Raw genomic sequence first — 19,528 nt, 5'->3', positions numbered from 1 at the left:
AACAGCTCTCCAAGTTTACTTTGATAACAACCAGTTTCCCTGTATCTCCTAACAATGTAGAAAATGCAACTACCAAGTTCCCAATCAAACCACACACCATTCTGGATATTCCACTTCTTCATCAACATCAATTTAATTTCACAAACACAGTAATACCCATGTAGAAACATTATCACTGCAATAGATGACGGAACACTACAAACCTTTAAAATGTAACAATTTGGTTAGCTTACCAAGACCTAAACAATAAACTGTGCCCTGCCAGCATCACCCATATCCCTAAAATAAATTTTTAAAGAAAGTAATTTAGAGCACTTATTGATTTGAAGTGAAATATAGGTAAATTGTAAATCAAAAGGGCAAAGTAAGTGTAAAGTTTAATTAATATAGCTTTTCATTACCTCAAAGGGTATCAGTGCTGTAAGTGAAGGCTGCAGTGTAAAGGTTTGGTAATAGAACATGCCATGGACTCTCAGAAAAGATATTTAAGACAGTTCCTATTCGATCTAGTTCCACAAAATATGGGTCAAGTTAGAGAGTTGGGAATAGAGAATGAATAATAAATGTTTAACTGAATAAACATGGAACAGAAAGGCTACTTGGCTAAAGTGACAGACCCATTTTAAGAAAAAGCACTGATGCAAATAACTGGAAAGAGATAAAGCATTCAAATAGACAACGATTAGGGCACATACACAGCACAGATTTACCATTGGTAACATTGGCTTTCTTTCTTAAATGTGCAAATTCAATTAAAATGACCAGTGAGACCAAAGGGAATCTCTACAGAAAACAAGCTAAAGGGGATAAGGCTAAGGTGGAAATCCAAATACTTCAAAGGTTATGAACAAAGGCTTGATTCATTCACTTGGGTAAAGGACAAGGCTAAATTAAATTGAAAAAAAAAATGCAGGATGAAGGATACCAAAACACCTCAGCAATTCTTCTTTTTTTAACCATTGAAAAGTGTGTTGAGATAAAGGATGAGGAAGAAACTATGCAGTTAGTTAGCAACCATAAATAGGAGTATTTAGAGAACTCAAATGTGAATAAAAGCACCCAATGTGGATGGGGGTTTACCCATATCAACAAGTCTTCCAATCTCTGGAGCAAATACTCTCATCTTAAGTTAGCTTAACATGAAAAGGAAAACTTTAAGAGAATAGGCAGTGTCTGTTATTTATCTGCCTAATTCCCAAAGTAAAAGTCATATTTTTAATTAGAGATAAAATAATAATGTGGTGCCAGATTTTATGTTCAGTGACTAAATGTAATACTCCAATGGAATTTTGGATAAAGACATATTACTCAGAACATCAAATTTTGCTGTTTTAGTTGTGAAACATTTGTAAACCATTTATAAGCTTGAAATGCATGCAAAGTATTGAACAGAGTCTACATAATTTATTAACTATTAAGGAAAAAGACAGAAAAACCATAGTAAACCAATGCAGCATCATGCAACATGCAGAAGTTATTAGTGCACGCCAGGCAGAACTTACATGCTACTGCCAAGTCTAAGGGGTGATGGTATTATCTCTTTTTCCCTAGCTGAAGCAGCATCAGCCTGTAAAGTCCCCACGTCCTTCTCAATTCCTTGCACCTCTGCGACAGGCATTAATGGCATAGGCATAGCAAGATCTCCTGCAACTATGTCTGAGGCAGAATCACTACTGTCTGCATAAAGCAATTCCATTTGTGTAGCTGTCCTCCTTCGTGCCTGTACAATAATAGGCAGAAACATTTAAATTTCAATGCATTATTTAAATTTCAGCAAAATATATTTAAATTAATTTAAAATTACATGTTAAATAACATCAATAAATAATTACTAGCATAAATCTAAGTGCGTAATTTACAACCAGCTAGGTGGCATGGATTTAATTCAGCCATACACCACTGGTCAGACATTCCTGCATCAATGTCAAGGAGCAACTTCTATAGCAACAACTGATTTTACAGAAAATATTAATTTTAAAGTAGTACTTGAACCTGAAATTAGACAATACTGCCAATAACAAGCTGATTTTAAAAAAAACAGGTTGTCTCTGCAGTATTCAGTGGTTGCTGTATCCTGATGATGTCTTTCTCACAAATCTACTGGGCACTCAATAACCATGTGGAAAGTGATAAAGGCAAAAATACCTTATCCTTTGGTTTGATGTCACCTGTTAATCTCATCAAGTCAGAAGTCAGTGAACTGTGGAAATAAAAACAAATAAACCTCCTCACAAGACTGCTTTTAATTAAGGTGAATCTTAACAATTTATTGGCCATTAACTTAAAATGAATTTAAAGTCCAATTAAATAACCACCATCAACAACTAATATTTGATTTACCACACTGAAAGGACAAAAGGCTTAGTTCAGATTAAAATGTCCAGCTTTCACAAAATCAAATGCTTTCCAGTTCCAACCAAAAACTGCAATACAAAATGCATGCTCATTAATCATGAATAATGTAACACCCTTGAAAGCACAGCGAGTCAAATCATAGAACAGTCCAGCCCAGGAGCAGGTAATTTGGCCGACATGATGAGCAAATTAAACTACAACTAAGTCGTGCTGCATCAGGTCTGCTACCTGTTGCAATTTAAGAAAACACTGGTTAGACTATAATTGTAGTGTACAACAGGAAGGGTGTGGCTGTATTAGAGCGAATGCAGAGACCATTCACAAGGATTTTGCTTGTATTGGAGGAATTCTGTTATGCAGAGAGATTTGAATAGGCCGGTCTTGTTTTCCTGAAGCAATAGTGGTTTACAAAATTATAAAAGGCCTTACTATAGTTTATGTAGCCAATATGTAGCCAATATCCACTGCCCTATCCTTATGAACCTCCTCTTCTCATCCTCCACCATATTTGTAAGACATCAAAATTATAGAGTTGGCTTGGAAACTTTTATCCATGACAGGTATCAAAAACAGAGAAAACTTAAGTTGATGAGGAAAGGAGAAATTTTAAAAGGGGAAAGTTTTCATTAATCCAGAGAATATAGAACAGCATAGTACAGACGTTTCAACCCAAGATGCTGTGCCGACCTAGATGTACTTCCTCAAAACAATACTTAACTCACAACCCTCTATTTTTCTTTCATCCATGTGCTTAAGAGACTCTCAAATGCCCCTATTGATCCAGCCTCCACCATCACCCCTCCCCTGGCAATGCATTCCAAGCACTCTTAACTCTCAATGTAAAAAAAACTTATCCCTGATGTCTCCCCTAAACTTTCCTCCCTTCACTTTGTACAGATACCAAATGGTTGATATTTAAATATCTTTCCAGCAGTGATATTCAGATAAGCACAAATAACAAGATATGGAAAATGCTGGAGCAAGCAAAATGATCAAAATAAAAGGACAAATAGATTCAGCACTTTCCCTCAAAGGTGCTGTGATAATGACCAGGCATCATTAAACTTTATTTTCAGCAATTTAAAATAAATGTAAAATAATCAAAAATTAAAAAAGCTTGTTAAAAATAAAACAGAATTAAGTTACCAGTAGTTTGATCCTGAAATTCCCACTGAGATCATTGGGGAGCCCAAAACCAAGATCAAAGAGGTTTTCCACAATAATACGGTACCTACACTGGAAAACTTGCCCGCTGCTGCACAATGCTGTTATAAAGTTTGCTATTTCTTCGAATGGTAGCACATACAGAAAAACCTAAGCTTTAATATTTGAAAACTGGGCATCTTAATTACAACAATTGATTCCAACCAGGAAGATTCAACTCTTTGCAACTTAAGGTTCTGGTAACGTGTGAAATAAAACAGTTTGGATCAACCTACCATGAAGGACCTTGTCAAATGCCTTACTATAGTTTATGTAGCCAATATCCACTGCCCTATCCTTATGAACCTCCTCTTCTCATCCTCCACCATATTTGTAAGACATCACCTCACCCACACAACGCTACGCTGATTATCTCCAGTCTTTCCAAGTGTGCACAAATCCTGTCAGAATCAGAATTTATTGTCGTGAAATTCGGTGTTTGGTGGCAGCATCATGGTGCAAACATTCATATTATAATCATCTTACAACATTACGATAAATAAAACAAGATAGCAGTGCACGAAAAGTAAGGCAATGTCTTTGGTTCATTAATTATTCAGGAATCTGATGGCAGCGGAGAAGAAGCTGTCCTTATGCCGTTGCGTGCTTGTCTTTAGGCTCCTGTACCTTTTCCCCCAATGGTAGCAGAGTGAAGAGTCCTGGATGGTGGTGGTCTTTGAGGATGCCTCCCGAGGGTTTACCCTTTGAATGATGCTCTGATGTCGGCCTCAGAGACAGATATCACAGGGTCCTCAGCCTTTTCAAGCATTCTAACAGGCACTGTTTGGTTCTTCTTCTCAAAGAAGGCATAGAAGGTGTTCAGCTGTGAAGCATCACAGCCATCTATGGTCTTTACTATTGCTTTGCACTCCCTGCCACAGCTGGCATTTATCTGTCTGACTCGAACTTCCTCCAGAATTGCCACTTTGCTTCAGAGGTGGCCATCTGCAGGTTGTACCTGGACTTCTGGTAAAGATCCCAATTCCCGGCCTTAAACCCCCTTGTTCTTGTCCTCAGCAGGTTTGAAATTCTCTGATTCACATACACCCAGTATGTGAGCGTGGGCACACACTCATCCACGAAGGTCTTGACGAAGTTGATGACACCTATTGCATATTCATTCAAGTCTATGGATGAGTTCTTGAATATATTCCAGTCCACTGATCTAAAGCAGTCCTGCAGATGCTCCTCTGCCTCCCTTGACCATACTTGCACTGCCTTCACCAATGGTACTGTGGTCCTCAGCCTCTGCTTGTACACCGTGAGTAGAAGTACCACCAGGTGATCAGCCTTGCCAAAATACGGATGTGGTGTAGCTCATTATGCATTCTTCAAGGTGGCGTAGCAGTGGTCGAGTATGTTGGTTCCCCTGGTTTCACATGAGACATGTTGCTGTTAGTTTGTCAGAGACTTCTTCAGGTTGGCCTGATTGAAATCCCCTAAAATGATTGGAAGGTATCAGGATGTGCTGTCTCATGGCAGTTAATCACAGAGCTCAGTCCCTCTTAGTGCCAGCCTGACGTTAGCCTGGGGTGGAATGTACACTGCGACCAGGATAACAGCAGTGAACTCTCTCAGCATGTAGAATAAGCGCCACTTGATTGCCAGGTTGGGGGAGCAGGACTGGGACATGACTGTCATATCACCACAATGAATTGATGATGATACAAAACACTGCCTCCTCTGGTTTTTCCAGACGCCAGTATTCGGTAGCTCTTGGGCTGAAACGCCTTGTCTGGAATGTCCACATTTAGCCAGGTTTCTGTAAAGCACATCACGCAGAACTCCCTAATGACTTTCTGATGTTGAAGTCTGGCTTGGAGTTCATCAAGTTTGTTCTCCAAGGATTGTACGTTGGCCAGGAGGATGGTAGGGAGCGGAAGCCACAGGGCCCAGCGTCTCAGTTTGACCTGAAGCCCCCCTCTGCATCCACGAGGTTGGGTCTTTTTTACCTGGCCTGTGGGCTTGCTGCTGGTATTTTCTGTGTTGTCTAAATGGTTCATGCACTGTCCCTTTAAATCACCCACAATGTTTAAATGTTCTTAGTGCCTGCTGTTTGCAATTTCCACAAAGTTTAAATGGCCCAATTGCTGGCTGTTAAAAACTCACGTGGAGTTGTATTTGCCTGAGCACTGGCTGTTTAAAGGTCCCTCGGCCCGACAGAGACTGCCGATTCAGAGGTCTCCCAGTGATCTTAGGACATCAATATTATCAGGTGGGTTTGATTTTATGTTTTAGTAGTTCTGAACGGGAATATAAGCTACACGAAGAGTTGCCGCTATAAGCCGCCATCTTACTGTCCCTGTATCATCTCCAAAACCTTTCCTATTACTGATGTGAGGCTCACCAGACTATAATTTCTAGGATTATTCCCATTTCCCTTCTTGAACAATTAAACATTTTTTTATCCCATTCTCTGGGACCTCACCTGTTGCTGATGAGGACACAAAGATTTTCTTCAAGATCCAAGTAATCTTTTGTAATCTCATTCAATAATCTGGGATATATACCATCAGGCCCTGTGGTCATATCCATTTTGATGCTCTTCAAACAACCTAACACCACCTCTTTGTTCTCAAAATCCTGTAACATGCCCCCATCCCCAAACTGTTCTCACTACTCTCTATGTCCTTCTTGTTGTTGAACACAAGTACACATTTCCCCAGCTCCAAGCACAAATTCCCTCCTTTGTCCTCAAGAGGTCCTACTTTAATCCTATTTGCCAAGGCCATTTCATTGACCTTTTTTGCCTTCCTGATGCCCTCTGTAAATTTTCCTGCCATGTTTACAATCCTCAATATTAACGCTAGAGTATCTTCACATGAAAGGCTGAAGATGTTCGAGGTGACAGCATGCTACCTTCATCACAAGGGCACTTACAAGGGTATGGTCAACACAAGCTCATCTTGCCAGCAAAACAAGGAAACCAAATATAAAATTAACAATGTCTAAAACTCAATATATGGTCACTAATTCATTTCAGATCAAATGCTATTTATCATGTAATAAAACAGAAATGTACTATTACACAAAATTGCCTTCAGTATGCCATAAGGCATTCAAAGATTCGTCATTAGCATTGTTGGGCGCTCCTTACAGCCAGAGAAAGAGAAGCAAAAGAAAGTTCTCTCAGAGCCACCAAGAGTCCGTGGATTCACCTCCTGCACTCTTGCAGCCTCTGCAGTCACAAAAGACTCCAGTTCAGTTCAAACCATCAGCAACCTGAGCCCAGATCCAAACCTCCGACATGATGAGGAAGCCTTCAGCACCCAGCATCCTTCGGGAGCTTCTTGCTTTCAGCACCCTCTTGAATCCCAGTTCTGATACCTGGTTCACCTGAGCAGGTCTCCCGCAGTGTGAGTCCTTTGACCACAAGTCGCCAGCTGCCCATGGGCATGGGCTCCTTTTCAGGAGGTCGCCAACAGCTCACCGTAGACATGTGTACTTTAATCGCAGAGTCCCTCGCTGGTCCACCACCATCCTTAAGGTTGTCTCCTCTATTTCTCCTTCTCAACAGGGAGTGTTCTCCCTGTAACTGGTGCCCAGTGCAAGTCTAATGCTCCCCCAGAGTATGCAAACCTTCGTGCTGCTGACAACACAGGCACCACCATCTTGGGACCAGACTCATGCTGCTGTCTTCATTTGCAATAGAGCCCAAAATTTAAAAGTAGATTCCTCGCTATCAGATATAGAGAAGTCATGAAAGGTGCAGAGCAAGTTTAATTGCTGTTTTGAACTGAGAATAAGATTGCATAACTATTTTAAATAAAGGAAACAAAGAAATGTTGAAGGTGCCATTGATTGAACTTGTATTAACGTTAACCACAGCATTGGAATATCAGTTTACACAAAAATTCTGAGAAGCTCAGCAAGTCACACAGCATTCTTTATGTAGAAAAGATAAAGATACACAACCAATGTTTCAGGCATGAACTCTTCATCAAGGTACCATTGGAGCAAATAATTTTTAAAAAGCAAGGACAATAAATTGAAATAGACGTACTTTGGAGAGTTAGAAAACTGAACAAACAAAGTAAGGGGGGGGGACACTTGAAAATGTGAATGATTCCCACGTTAACATTACCAAGCTGGTAATGCTGTCTGTGTCAATAATAGATTACAATAAAATTTCATATCTGAAATTTCAAAATTTTACTAAATTAGCAACAATATAAATTCACTATCTATTCAATTTGGTGCAAAATTTAATCAGCAATCAAAACACTGTATTGCCAAATCAAATACCATATTATTTCAGTGTACAAGTCGACCCCCATTTTTCAGCCTAAATTTTAAGGGTTTTATGCTATATCTGGCATACAAGTCGACCCTCATTTATCAGGCTGTCTGGACCTCGCAGGAAAATTTTTAAAACACCCCAATTGCAAGTAACAAAGCTGTAAATTAAATAAGTTTAAAAAAAAACACTCGGCCTACCAGACAGCAATGGCGATAACCCATGAAACTGGAGCAGCGACATCGTTCTCAAGGCGGGAGCAGAAACCTCGGCCTACCAGACAGCAGCGCTGGCCCATGGAACTGGAATGCCAACATCGTGCTCCCGGCAGAAGCAGGAACCCTCGGCCTACCAGGCAGGATTGGCGACAGCGACCTCAGGATCCTAGGTAGGAAGAGTTATAGTGGCGCCCAGCGATGGGGATGTGTTGGGGAGCAGCAGCACCCTCGATGGGAGGTGCTTCCAGCACCGACTTGTATGCCAAATTGATTTTTTTTTCCCACAGTGAATTCATGGTCTCAAAAGTATATCTGGCATACAAGCCAACACCTCTTTTTAGAGGCTTTTTTTTTAGGGTTTAACGACTTGACTTGTATGGTAGTTTCCTCAAAACCACATTTTAAAATGATTGATGACATTAAAACCATGGCAAATTCTTGTACTCATTCCTTTCTTTTATTCAGCTATGTACTTGTACAAAAGACCATGGAAAGTTTTCATTTTCAAAACAAAGTGAACTCACCAGCTAAATGAGTAAAATTGCAATATGCTTTCTTGCTTAGTAATCATCTCACCTGCCTTCCATTCCAGGACTCGTCACATTTTCTTCCTCGCTGCTTTCAGCTCCTTCTTCTATAAATTTGGTTGAAAACACAAACATTACTTTTCAATTTGCATTGTAATTACAGTCATTCAAAATAAATTTAGATGTTTATAGGCTAAAAATAGTTACAATCACCTTGCATTTCATAAGAGTTGTGCAGAAGATAAGCAATACCTTGATGAGATTTTAGACCGTAATCTAAATGAGAATATCAGGGCATGGAAAGACTAGACCAATACAATGTGCATGAACTCCACAAGACATTTTCTTGCGTGCATTCATGAAGTAACTTCAATTTCACATCCAAAAATAACACAATAAATCAATTTTTAGCCTATTGCATTGCCTGGAGAGAAAAAATTAGACATTCCTTCTGATGACAACACATTCCTTCCCACAGAACAAGTTGAGGTTTTATTAGAACATCTGAGATTGAGCTGGCATAAAACTGTTCCAATCTTCAAAGGACTCCAGTGCTGTTATCCTTCTCAGAATGGCTAATATGCTTCCCCCCCCCCCCCCCACCCACCCACCCAGAAAGGAAAGGCTGTAAACATAAACCAGGGAAGTGCACGGTAGTGAACTTAATGCCAATTTTGGATGAAGTTTTAGATTTTCTCCCTTGTTCAAGTTACCCCTTGAACATTTCTTATAAATGGTCACTGAACTACTCCCAATTCAATTCTAAACTTAGCCAACAGTTGAATTCTGATTCCCTTTGAAAGATACATCAATGTCACATCAAGTTAACAGGTAAAAAGTTAAGGAAATATTCTTGCACACAGGCTTCAAATTTCTGTGGCTGTAATACAGCCCACAAATAAAAATATCTGGCAATATGTGAAAACTCAAAGCTTTAAGTGTTTCCAAACACTTAGTGATCAATGACAAAAAAGTCACATAAATCAATACACAAAAGCGCTGGAGAATTTTTTTCTGTGCTTTTGTGCATTAACTACAATCACAGCATCTGCAGACTTTACCGCTTTTACTCACACAATTCAACAAATGATGGCAATGGAACTCCAGAATTTATTTCAATTTAAATTTCAGCATCCTCTGCAGTCACTGGCAATCCTTGGTTTAACAAAGTCAAGTTCATGTTGCTAAGAACATCACAAACTAACCCCTCAGCAAAAGAGACAATGGACCAAATGAAAACTTTGGGGTAAGGCACATTGTGGTTAATATGTTTGGCTCATTTTCCAACAGTATTTATTTCCCTAAAATAAAAAGAAAATGTAGCCTATTTCAACACAACTATGGTCTATCAGAGCAAGAGGATATACCTGGGATTCAAGGTCTTGAGTTACAAGGAGAGACTGAATAGGCGAATACTCTCCCCCCATAACACAGGAGAGTGGTGACCTTTTACAGATATCCAAATTCATGAGAAGCAGAGACAATCCAAACAATCACACTTTTTTCCCCCCAGGATTAAAGAGTAAAAAACTCAAGGACCTCTGTTCAAGGTGGAGGAGGAAAGATTTAAAAAGGGACCCAAAAAGCATCTTCGTAGAGAAGAATGTGTATATATGGAATGAGCTGCCAGAGGAAGTGATAGACTTTTAAAAGACATATGGACACATCTCTGGATGGGAGAGGGTGAGAGGGATATTTGCCAAAATCAGACTTCCTCAGGTGGAAAATCTTGGTCAGCTTGGATGAGTTGAGCCAAAGGGCCAGTTTCCATGCTTTGTTGTTTTCTAACTATGATAGAGAGCAGGAGAAAATTCATGAAACAAGGCAAAATTTAATTTTTTTTAAATTTAACGTTTTGAATTATTTCATTTTTAGCTAAGACTGAGGAAACTTCTGAATGTGAATCATTAGGCATATTTTTTTTCTTTGGCTTGGCTTCGCGGACGAAGATTTATGGAGGGGGTAAAAAGTCCACGTCAGCTGCAGGCTCGTTTGTGGCTGACCAGTCCGATGCGGGACAGGCAGACACGATTGCAGCGGTTGCAAGGGAAAATTGGTTGGTTGGGGTTGGGTTTTTCCTCCTTTGCCTTTTGTCAGTGAGGTGGCATATAAACAGAAATAAAAGCTCAACTTTTGCACAAAGTGGAAGATTGTTTTAAATGTCAACAATGAATTACTGATTATGCGAAAGATTACAAATTCTAAACATTTCTCGATTAGCTTTAAGATCTCATATGGAATAGTCACTTACAAAATAATTTGTTAGAAGTGCACATACAGTTTCATGAATATCTAACATGAATGAAAAAAAAACAACCATGAACTGCATTAAGAAACTAAATATGGTTGGTTTCCTCGAAGTCAAGCTGTATATAACACTGGATGGTAGCTCCAGGGAAGATTTTTAAATGGAGGTTTAATCAAGTTAAGTGCACAATGTATTTTAAATGTGTAGTTACAAAGCTTGACACAAAACATCAGTTATACCAAAATACCTTTAGTGACTTCAATTTACTTATTCTCTAAATGAAAACAATATGAATGCCAAATTCAGGAGACTAATATTAAAGTAAGAGTAGTTATCAAAACCAAGTCAGTAAATAACTGTTGATCTTAAATCATCTAGATTCTGCTGTACTGCACAATAGCCACATTGTTTCTTAGTTTGGGAAACCTTTTTCAAGACGAGCGATGTTGATGAAAACTTTTTTTTAATCTTAATTTTAACCAAGTGATATTGGCCATGATTCTGGTTTGTCCACACATCCCTTTTGCGTTTTGGATTAGTATAAAATACCTTCAACATTATATATTAATATAAACTCTACATTGACAGTAAAATTTTAACTCTGAAGTTACATAAAACTGAACAAATGGAAAGAATCCAGGGCTTCAGTGTTCAACATTTAGTGTGAATGGAGCCAATATTTAGTGTGAATGGAGCCAACATCTTGCCACATCAGTCAGTTGTTAACTTCTGGAGCACGTGTATACAAGGATTCAATGGTTTACATGATGCAAAAAGAGGAGTGAGCCGACAAAAATGATGATCTGCATTCGTATCCTATTAAAAATTGCATGCAGACTTTGAATATTAACAGGTGTTATGATCGTTGCAATTGTTAGCACACAAGCAACTTTTAGTAAAACATGCAGTTACACAAAACAGTTGGCACAATTAACTTACCCATAGGTATGCTATCTAGTTCTGTGCAAATAATAGTAACCGGGAAAAAGAAGAGCAACAAACCAATCAAAAGGAATCCACTATATATGAATAATATCCTAGAGTGTCAACAAGAATGAACCAGTGCAGAAATAAAATCACAGCCAAAACAACATTTATACCTATTTATGAGAGATATTACACAGGTGAAAATATCTTGTGCCACGAAGCATTAACTTTAATGAAATAATGCATAATATTGCTGCACACAACAAAGGATTATTAAATTTTATTTCTGCACAGAAAAGCATTCATTTTCAGGTATTGAGATTATACCATCTACCACAGTTCCATCATGGAACAAAATTGCACTAAAGTTCAATCCTGTGTATTCATTCAGGATTTTTCTTTAAACTTGGCATTGTGACTTTGCATTTAAGTCACAACTTAAATTACATATTGTAGGAAATACTGGATCCATTAGGTTCAAGCTATAATGTCTGGAAAAAAAATTGGAAAAATAAAGCAAAATACTCAATTTGTTGGAAATCTAAAGCACAAAAAAAATGATGAAAATATTCAGTAGGCCAGGCAGAATCTTTGCAGAGAATGAGAGTTAATGACCTGGAACTGAGTGAATTCATCAGGGAACTTTCAGCATTTTTCCACTGAGGTGTCAGAATGCTCAGTACTTATGTACACATTTAGGTGTTCCAAAGTTCGAAGCCTGTGTAACTGTCTTTCTAATTTACATTTTTTAAAATGGAGTCTAAAATGAGAAATCTATTAAGAGAAGGCTCAATGACTATTCATTTTAATGCAAATAAGCTTGAGAGGCAGTGCAATCAGTCAAGTTTCAGATAATTTGCATGTTGTATTGAATTAATTTTATATTAAAAAATCAATTAAATGTGTTAAGTATTTTAATGTCTTATTAAAAAATTGTTTTAAAGTTTTTGATTATTTTCAAGCATTAGTGACATAAATTTTCAAACCAAGGTACCTTACAACAACTGGTACGGCTGGGGTTGACCTAGTCAGCTGTGAAAGCATCTGTGTGTGGAACTTTGTTGTGGTGCAGTGAGTACTTTCAGTATTTCTCTTGGATACTCTAGAATAGTAAGTAATTATGTAATAGCTTATAATGTAACAGGTAAACAATTTGACATTTCCTTGATCTTTGACAATTACTGAACACATTTTACTGGTGACTTAGACTGGATTTGATTTTACCCTCAAAGCAAGTTTGGAAAAAAGGGTAAGAACATTCAAGATGATTTTAAGCACCAAATATAGCAAAGTTTTAGTTCCAAATTACACCAATGACTAATTTGGCAGTTGTTACAAATTTCAACCCAACGCTTGGAGACATCACTCTCAAAAATTGTATGGATAAAGGATGTGGCATTTAGAAGATTAAAAAAAAAACATGAACATGTTGATCTAGTTCACGAGAACTGTTTACCCAGAATTACAATGTAGCCCCAGGCTTTGAGTGACATTTTTCAGTCATATTATGGCCATACACCAAGATACTGACTTATTTCCTCAAACATAACGAAAAATTTGTCTCCAGCACCAGCTAATTACATTTTATCCAATAATATTCATAAGTAACTTAATTTCAATATGCAAGTACCATTATCATCCAAAAAAAATTATATACTGAATTCTAAACGAATTAAAACTTTTGAGGATGTTGCAGTTTTTGCAATGCAACCTGCTTCACTAAGATTAGTGGAAACCTTTGAGGAGATTAAATTAAGCATATTATGATAATCCTAAAATTGGTAAGAACCATTCAGGGTGAGTAACTGCCATTGGAAAGATTACCAAAAAACACCAATGGAAACAAAAAAAAAGGAAAGCATCTACCATCTTGTAACTCTTGGAGCTGAAGATGTTCAGAAAATTGTTCAGAATCAATTATGCCTGACCTATTGAGCATCTTATGTTATTAAAAGAAGCTTATCTTACTCTGTGATGTGTAGTGGTGGAGTTACACAATTCTTAAACAGAATGCAACGTGAGCTTTTTTTCAAGAGCCACAAGGCCTTTCGGCTCATTTGTTAACTTTCCTCAACTGGAATCAAAGTAATGTTTAGATGTGGAAACATAGAACTAAAATCAGAACTTTTGGCTCACAAATTCAAACCCAATTTTCCATCAGTGTCATCCATACAATTCCTGTAACAAATCATTTGAATCTCTATTCCTTGACTCCCACCAGCTTAAATTTGGTGATAAAACATCCAAACAACTCTTTTATAATAAATATACCAGAAAGATGCCAGAAAATTTGAAAATTGCAAGTGTAGGAGCCAATATTGAAAACAGTAGGGACACAGACAAAGGGAAGTTATTGGCTAGTTGACCAAAGATTCATCCTGAGGAAATTACTGGAATCCATAAGGAAGAAATTGTAAGAGATTTTAAAGCTCACAATAAAGCCAAAATGAAAACGTGATTTATGGAAGAGAAACTGTTTGATGATGCAAGATGGATAAATGGACCAAAACATACACACATTTGAAGTTACAAAAAGACATTTGATAAAAGGTGCCACATGAAATCTTATGCCAAAATTAAGACCTATAATAACAGGAGAGGGGAGAAGAGGCATGGTCTGGATTGGCAGAGTCCGAATGGAAAAATTCATTTTTAGGTTGGCAAATTATAGCTAGTGAAACACAAGAAATATGCCACGGCCTCACCTATTTACAGTTATTATTTTGAAGGAGGAACTAAATATATTGCAATCAAATTTGCAAGAAAAACAAAGATGGTGAAAAATTAAAGATGCAAAGATTAAGATAGGTTAACAAAGTGGGCATAAATGTGTCAGATGCAATTTAATATGGAGAACTGCAAGGTTCTCCAGTATTAAGACAAAAAAATTATTAAACTGCAGAAAGACTATAAAATGCTGCTATTTATTTGGGCCCGTATTTTCTTGCATATGAAACAAAGTTAGCAAGTGTGCCAGGTTATAGAACATTGTTTTCTATTGCAAGAATCAAAGTAGAAAAGTCTTGCTACAATGAGGTATTGGTGAGCTGACAACATTGTAATTTTGGACTCCTCATCTGAGTGACACACTTGCAGTAGAGGCTGTTAAGAGTCTATCAAGTATGCTTTGTCCAAAGAAGAATGGATTTTCTTAATGTTGAGCAGGTTAGGTCTTATATTCATCAACTCTAAGAATGAGAGGTGTTCTCACTGAAGCAGACAAGATTTTGAGGGCTTAGCAGGGCAAATACATGAATCAATCTTTTTCTGTGGAGATATCTGGAAGGTATTTTTCAGAACAAGAAATAAGACCACAAAACCAGAAGACAAAATAGGTCATTGAACCCATTAAGTCTACCCCACCATTCAATCATGAGCTGATCTATTTCCAACTCATCCATTCTACCCAGCCTTCTCCCCATAGCCTTTGATGCCCTGGCTAATAAAGAACCTAACAATCTTTGACTTAAAGGGGTTCAGGTAGAATGTCTAATAAAAGTAGATCATGAATCATTGGAAATAACCTATCTCAGAGAGATGAAGGCAAAATTTGCACATTTTTATAGTAACGAGGGTTAAGGGACAAGGCAGGAAACTTAGGCCAACTCCTGTTCTTATTTTTTATGTTGTCATCTTTACTGTCCTATCAAGAAAGCACATCAAGAGTATTTGCTGGCAAGTCAGATGCTTAAGTTGTTTGATGATGTTGTCAATGCAGGATTGCACAGTCCTGTTCAGAAGGGTTAGCGATTATAAATCACACTGGGAAATGAGATATTCACATCTCAAAGCCATTTTAGAGAAACTTCTTTGGGTCAATGGCAAGCTCTGTTATTTTATCATGAACTGTAAATTCAGGGTTTTGTCTCTTTTTATTGTCCTTCAAATGACACAGACAAATGACACATGGTCTTGCTTTGTTGGAGGTCATCAATTTTAATGGCAACAGTGTAGGAAAATGACCCGTTTTGAAGAAACGATTCAAAAATACTTTAGCATAATTTTAAAAAGTCCCTGTTTAACATTAGTCCTGAGGGATGCATCTCAAAAAGTTACATTGATTACATTGACATAAATATTTCTAAAAGTCAATATTCCCAAGGGCAATGTATGTACAATATTTATATTCACATAGAACAAGAATCCAAAACTCAATTCCAAACGTATTAATTCAGAAATCCAGCCAATGTGCAATTAAATTTCAAATTTCATCAGGCTCCACAAGCAAAGTATGCATGCAACATGCAAATCCGAGAACAAAATATTTACCTTGCAAAGCATTTCCAAGTAAAGCTTCAAGTTCAGGATTAAATTCAGCTTTCTCTTTTAACATGTGGAATAGCAATTGGTTTTGAGTTGAACTGTTAATTTCGATCTGCTTCACTTTGCCTTCCAAAACTTTAATTTGGGATTCCTTCTGAGCAGCTTGGAGACCCTACGACCAGACAACATACAAGAGTTTGGACAAACTTGATTAGTTTTCTCTCGACTTTTGAACACTGATGGGAGACCTGACAAAAATATGTAAAACTATGAGGGGCAGAGGCAAGGCTGCTAGTCTTTATCCAAAAGGAAGTCTAAGTATTCACTTGCTCTATCTTGTATGTTTTGAGGATACATAAATTAAGTTTTAATATTAGTCTTCATACAATTTGATACAATTATTGTCAAATACCTCAAGTCAGAGATTTAGGGGAGAGGGGAGAAAGTTTGAAGGAGATGCTTGACAAGTTGAAATAAGAAACACAACGGTGGGTTTCTGGAACACCCTGGTGGGGTGGAGGTTGGTGAAAGCAGATACAAGATGGTGATGTTTAAGAGACACTTAGTCAGGCACAAGCATGCTGAGAATGGAGGTATATAGATCATGTGCAGACAGATGGGATCAATTAAATTTGTCATCATGGCCAGCACCAACATCATGGATCAAAGGGCCCTTTTATATTCTCATAGAATTGTTTTATATTCTCAGAATTCTTTATTAGGAGACAGATTGTCAATGAGAATTGCACATAATTGACATAATTTACCAGGATTTCACCAAGAAATTTCACAATATCCAACATGGAGACTGACTAGTTAAGTTAAAACCCATGAGATGCAAGAAAAAGTAGCACACAATGGATTTAAAAGGAATTTATGACTGGATGGCTGAAATTGTGCTGTGCTCAGGGCTCAGTGCCACACTTGATGCTTTTAAGGCATACATCAGTGATTTGGATTTACACAGTGCAGCCACCACTAAGTACTTCCCAAATGGGAGCAGGTCAACTGCACAGCAGGTGGCACAAATGCCATGCATGTCCAGAAACCAGAGTTTAATCCTAAATTTGAGTGTTGTCCATCTGGAGTGTGCACAATCTGTCTGACTATACAGATCTTCCTTGGATGCTTCAATTTCCTCCCACAACCCAAACACATGCTGGTAGGTAAATTGGCTATTACAAATTACCCACAGTGCCAGTGGATGACAGGAGAATGAACAGGAGGTTATGGGGGATGAGGGATTTTACCAATCAAGAGACCTCCCAACTTCAGTTCCAAGCAATGAATGTGCCTTAAAATATATACTACCTGCTGCGAGGTGTCCTCTGCCTCATGATTTTTTTAAAAAATCTGTAGACGGATCGATTTAAATATTAAATTAGTCCATGCTTTAATTGATTCACCTTATTAATAACCATTGTGAGAAAGTGATCCAACATGTAGCGAGTTTCTGTCAAAGAGCATGAAGAAATCACCGCTGAAACATCTACTGTTTCTCCTTCCTCCTATAAATTGAACAAACAAACAAAAACAGTACTGGTGTTTGCATTGTTCATGAGCATGAAGACAATGGTTCTGACAAAATAACAAATCTAAAACAAACTTCTAGTCTTTCCTCAGATGCTGCCTGGTCTGCTGAGTATTTCCTATATTTACTGCTTTTATTATGGTGCAAAACCATATCGGAAGACAAACTAAAAGGAGAAAGGCAAGGAAAAAAGTAAAAATGAATGAGCTACAGTGGAGTGCAAGGCAATGTTGATTATTATTTTTAACCAATCAATTTTTGGCTAAATTGCATTAAGTATAACCACCAAGCTCTGACAAGCATAAATAGGATATTTCAAACACTTCAGCATAATATGTTCAATAGTAGACAGACAAGTAATTGCAATTTTATAATTTTCCTCAATGCATTTGCATTGAATTCTTTCAAATGCCAGCAAGAAATCTTAAGGCTTTGAGCAAAAACAGACAAACCCAAATATTGAAATTATTAAGTCAGTAACAGAGATTAAGGAGTTGAAGATGCAAGTAATGGGTAAAAATAGGATGCAATCTGGTGATAAGAATGTGGGTAAATATTGTTTCAATTGGCAAACTGGACATGGCTTTTATAGTGGATGATAAAGACTAGGTCTTTAGTGTCCCCCTTGATTAACTAGAATAAAATTTCTGACTTATCCTTAACTGGTTTGACAACCAAGTAGATGAAGGTGAAAAGGAAGTTGAAATGATAACCAAGCTGTATCAAATCAACCTCTTTTCAGACCAGGAAATGAAGATGTACGGCAAGATATTTGTGAGAATGGAATCAAGCAAGTTTGAAGTAGATTATAGGTTGATATAAACTTGTGTAGAGAATAAAGAAATCAAGAGGAAAAAACAAAGCCAAGAAATCAATTCCGGAATGGTGACAATTAATATCAGAAAGTGAATAAATGTACTCTCTATAAGCTTCTCATATTTGGATACAAGTGATCAAAGCATATTATATAAAACAAGATGGTTAGTTACTAAATTGAGCTGCCAGCTAATCTCACCAGATGGTATACGCCATAAGTTGCATCCTTTCAACTAAATGAGGACATGGCTAAGATCGGGAAAGTTATAAAGAAATTGACAGAGAGAGAGAGACAGAGAGAGTCAGAGAGAGCGACAGAGACAGAAAACTGAACATCTCTATTCTTCCAATTATCTTCACAAAGAAACCTGACTGATACACATTCAAGCTTCTCAATCTTTCTCTCCTTTCAAAAATTGTCCTCTCATTCTTAACTCGTCAACATGTGAAGATACAAAAGGAAACTCTCTGTCACTTAAAAACACCTTTTGCTTTACAGGTTGAGGAATTTATTGCTAAGGCACCTGCCCCAAATGTCACATCCACGATGGCTCAGCTTGAGGCATAAACTGTAGGCACATTATTTTCACTCCAACACTGGTAATTGTCAGTTATGTTCACCAAGAATATTGATTCAAAAATTAGTCAGAAAATGTTTGATGATAAGGAAGCTATTGGATGTACAGATATACTTCCTGCACAATAGGCTGTAAAATATTTTTGTAAAATTGCCTTACCTTTGCTTCCTCCATCTGCATTATATTGGCTTGGCATTCAGAAATGCTGTCATTAACATAGTCAATATTTGCACAAAGAGATTCTGTTTCTTCGTTAATGCTGTGAATTGTTTTATCATCCACACAGTCCTGTACAAATTTTTCTCTCCTTCTATTCAGCTTCTCACGTCTCTTTATCAAATCTTCACGTTGCTGTAAAATAAATACCGAGAACAATTTGAATTTTGAGGGAACTAACATTCTCAAATGTAGCAAAATAACTGTTCTGAATGATCATTTGCTGTATTCATTTAATACATCAGCAAGGGCAGCGAAAATATCTGGAAGGATACGAATGAGTGTTACATTTTTCTTCAACTTTAACAAATGTTCAGAAATATTATCAGTGATTACTATTCCGCCAGTCAGCCTGCTGTAAACATCTGACGATGCCTATCAAGCAGTTCTCAGGTGGGAAGGCTGAAGA

At 37.5% G+C, this 19,528-nt stretch overlaps 1 protein-coding gene across 4 annotated transcripts in view; it reads right to left on the bottom strand.

Annotated features, from left to right (window-relative positions):
- Nucleotides 1–19,528, bottom strand: part of LOC138748603 (kinesin-like protein KIF21A) — a 114,418-nt gene that overhangs the window by 22,035 nt on the left and 72,855 nt on the right. For 3 of the 4 annotated variants that reach the window (XM_069909076.1, XM_069909073.1, XM_069909075.1), the window contains exons 20-26: nucleotides 19,063–19,254; nucleotides 17,385–17,486; nucleotides 15,985–16,150; nucleotides 11,728–11,748; nucleotides 8,590–8,647; nucleotides 2,146–2,200; nucleotides 1,503–1,720 (exon numbers count right to left, since the gene is read on the bottom strand). In XM_069909076.1, the coding sequence (XP_069765177.1) occupies nucleotides 1,503–1,720; nucleotides 2,146–2,200; nucleotides 8,590–8,647; nucleotides 11,728–11,748; nucleotides 15,985–16,150; nucleotides 17,385–17,486; nucleotides 19,063–19,254 (812 nt within the window). The remainder of the gene's footprint in view (nucleotides 1–1,502; nucleotides 1,721–2,145; nucleotides 2,201–8,589; nucleotides 8,648–11,727; nucleotides 11,749–15,984; nucleotides 16,151–17,384; nucleotides 17,487–19,062; nucleotides 19,255–19,528) is intronic. The other variant, XM_069909074.1, reaches the window with a different exon arrangement.

The sequence above is a fragment of the Narcine bancroftii genome, chromosome 13, assembly GCF_036971445.1.
Source record: "Narcine bancroftii isolate sNarBan1 chromosome 13, sNarBan1.hap1, whole genome shotgun sequence".
NCBI classification, from domain to species: Eukaryota; Metazoa; Chordata; class Chondrichthyes; order Torpediniformes; family Narcinidae; genus Narcine; species Narcine bancroftii.
This window is presented reverse-complemented; position numbering and strand designations above follow the sequence as displayed.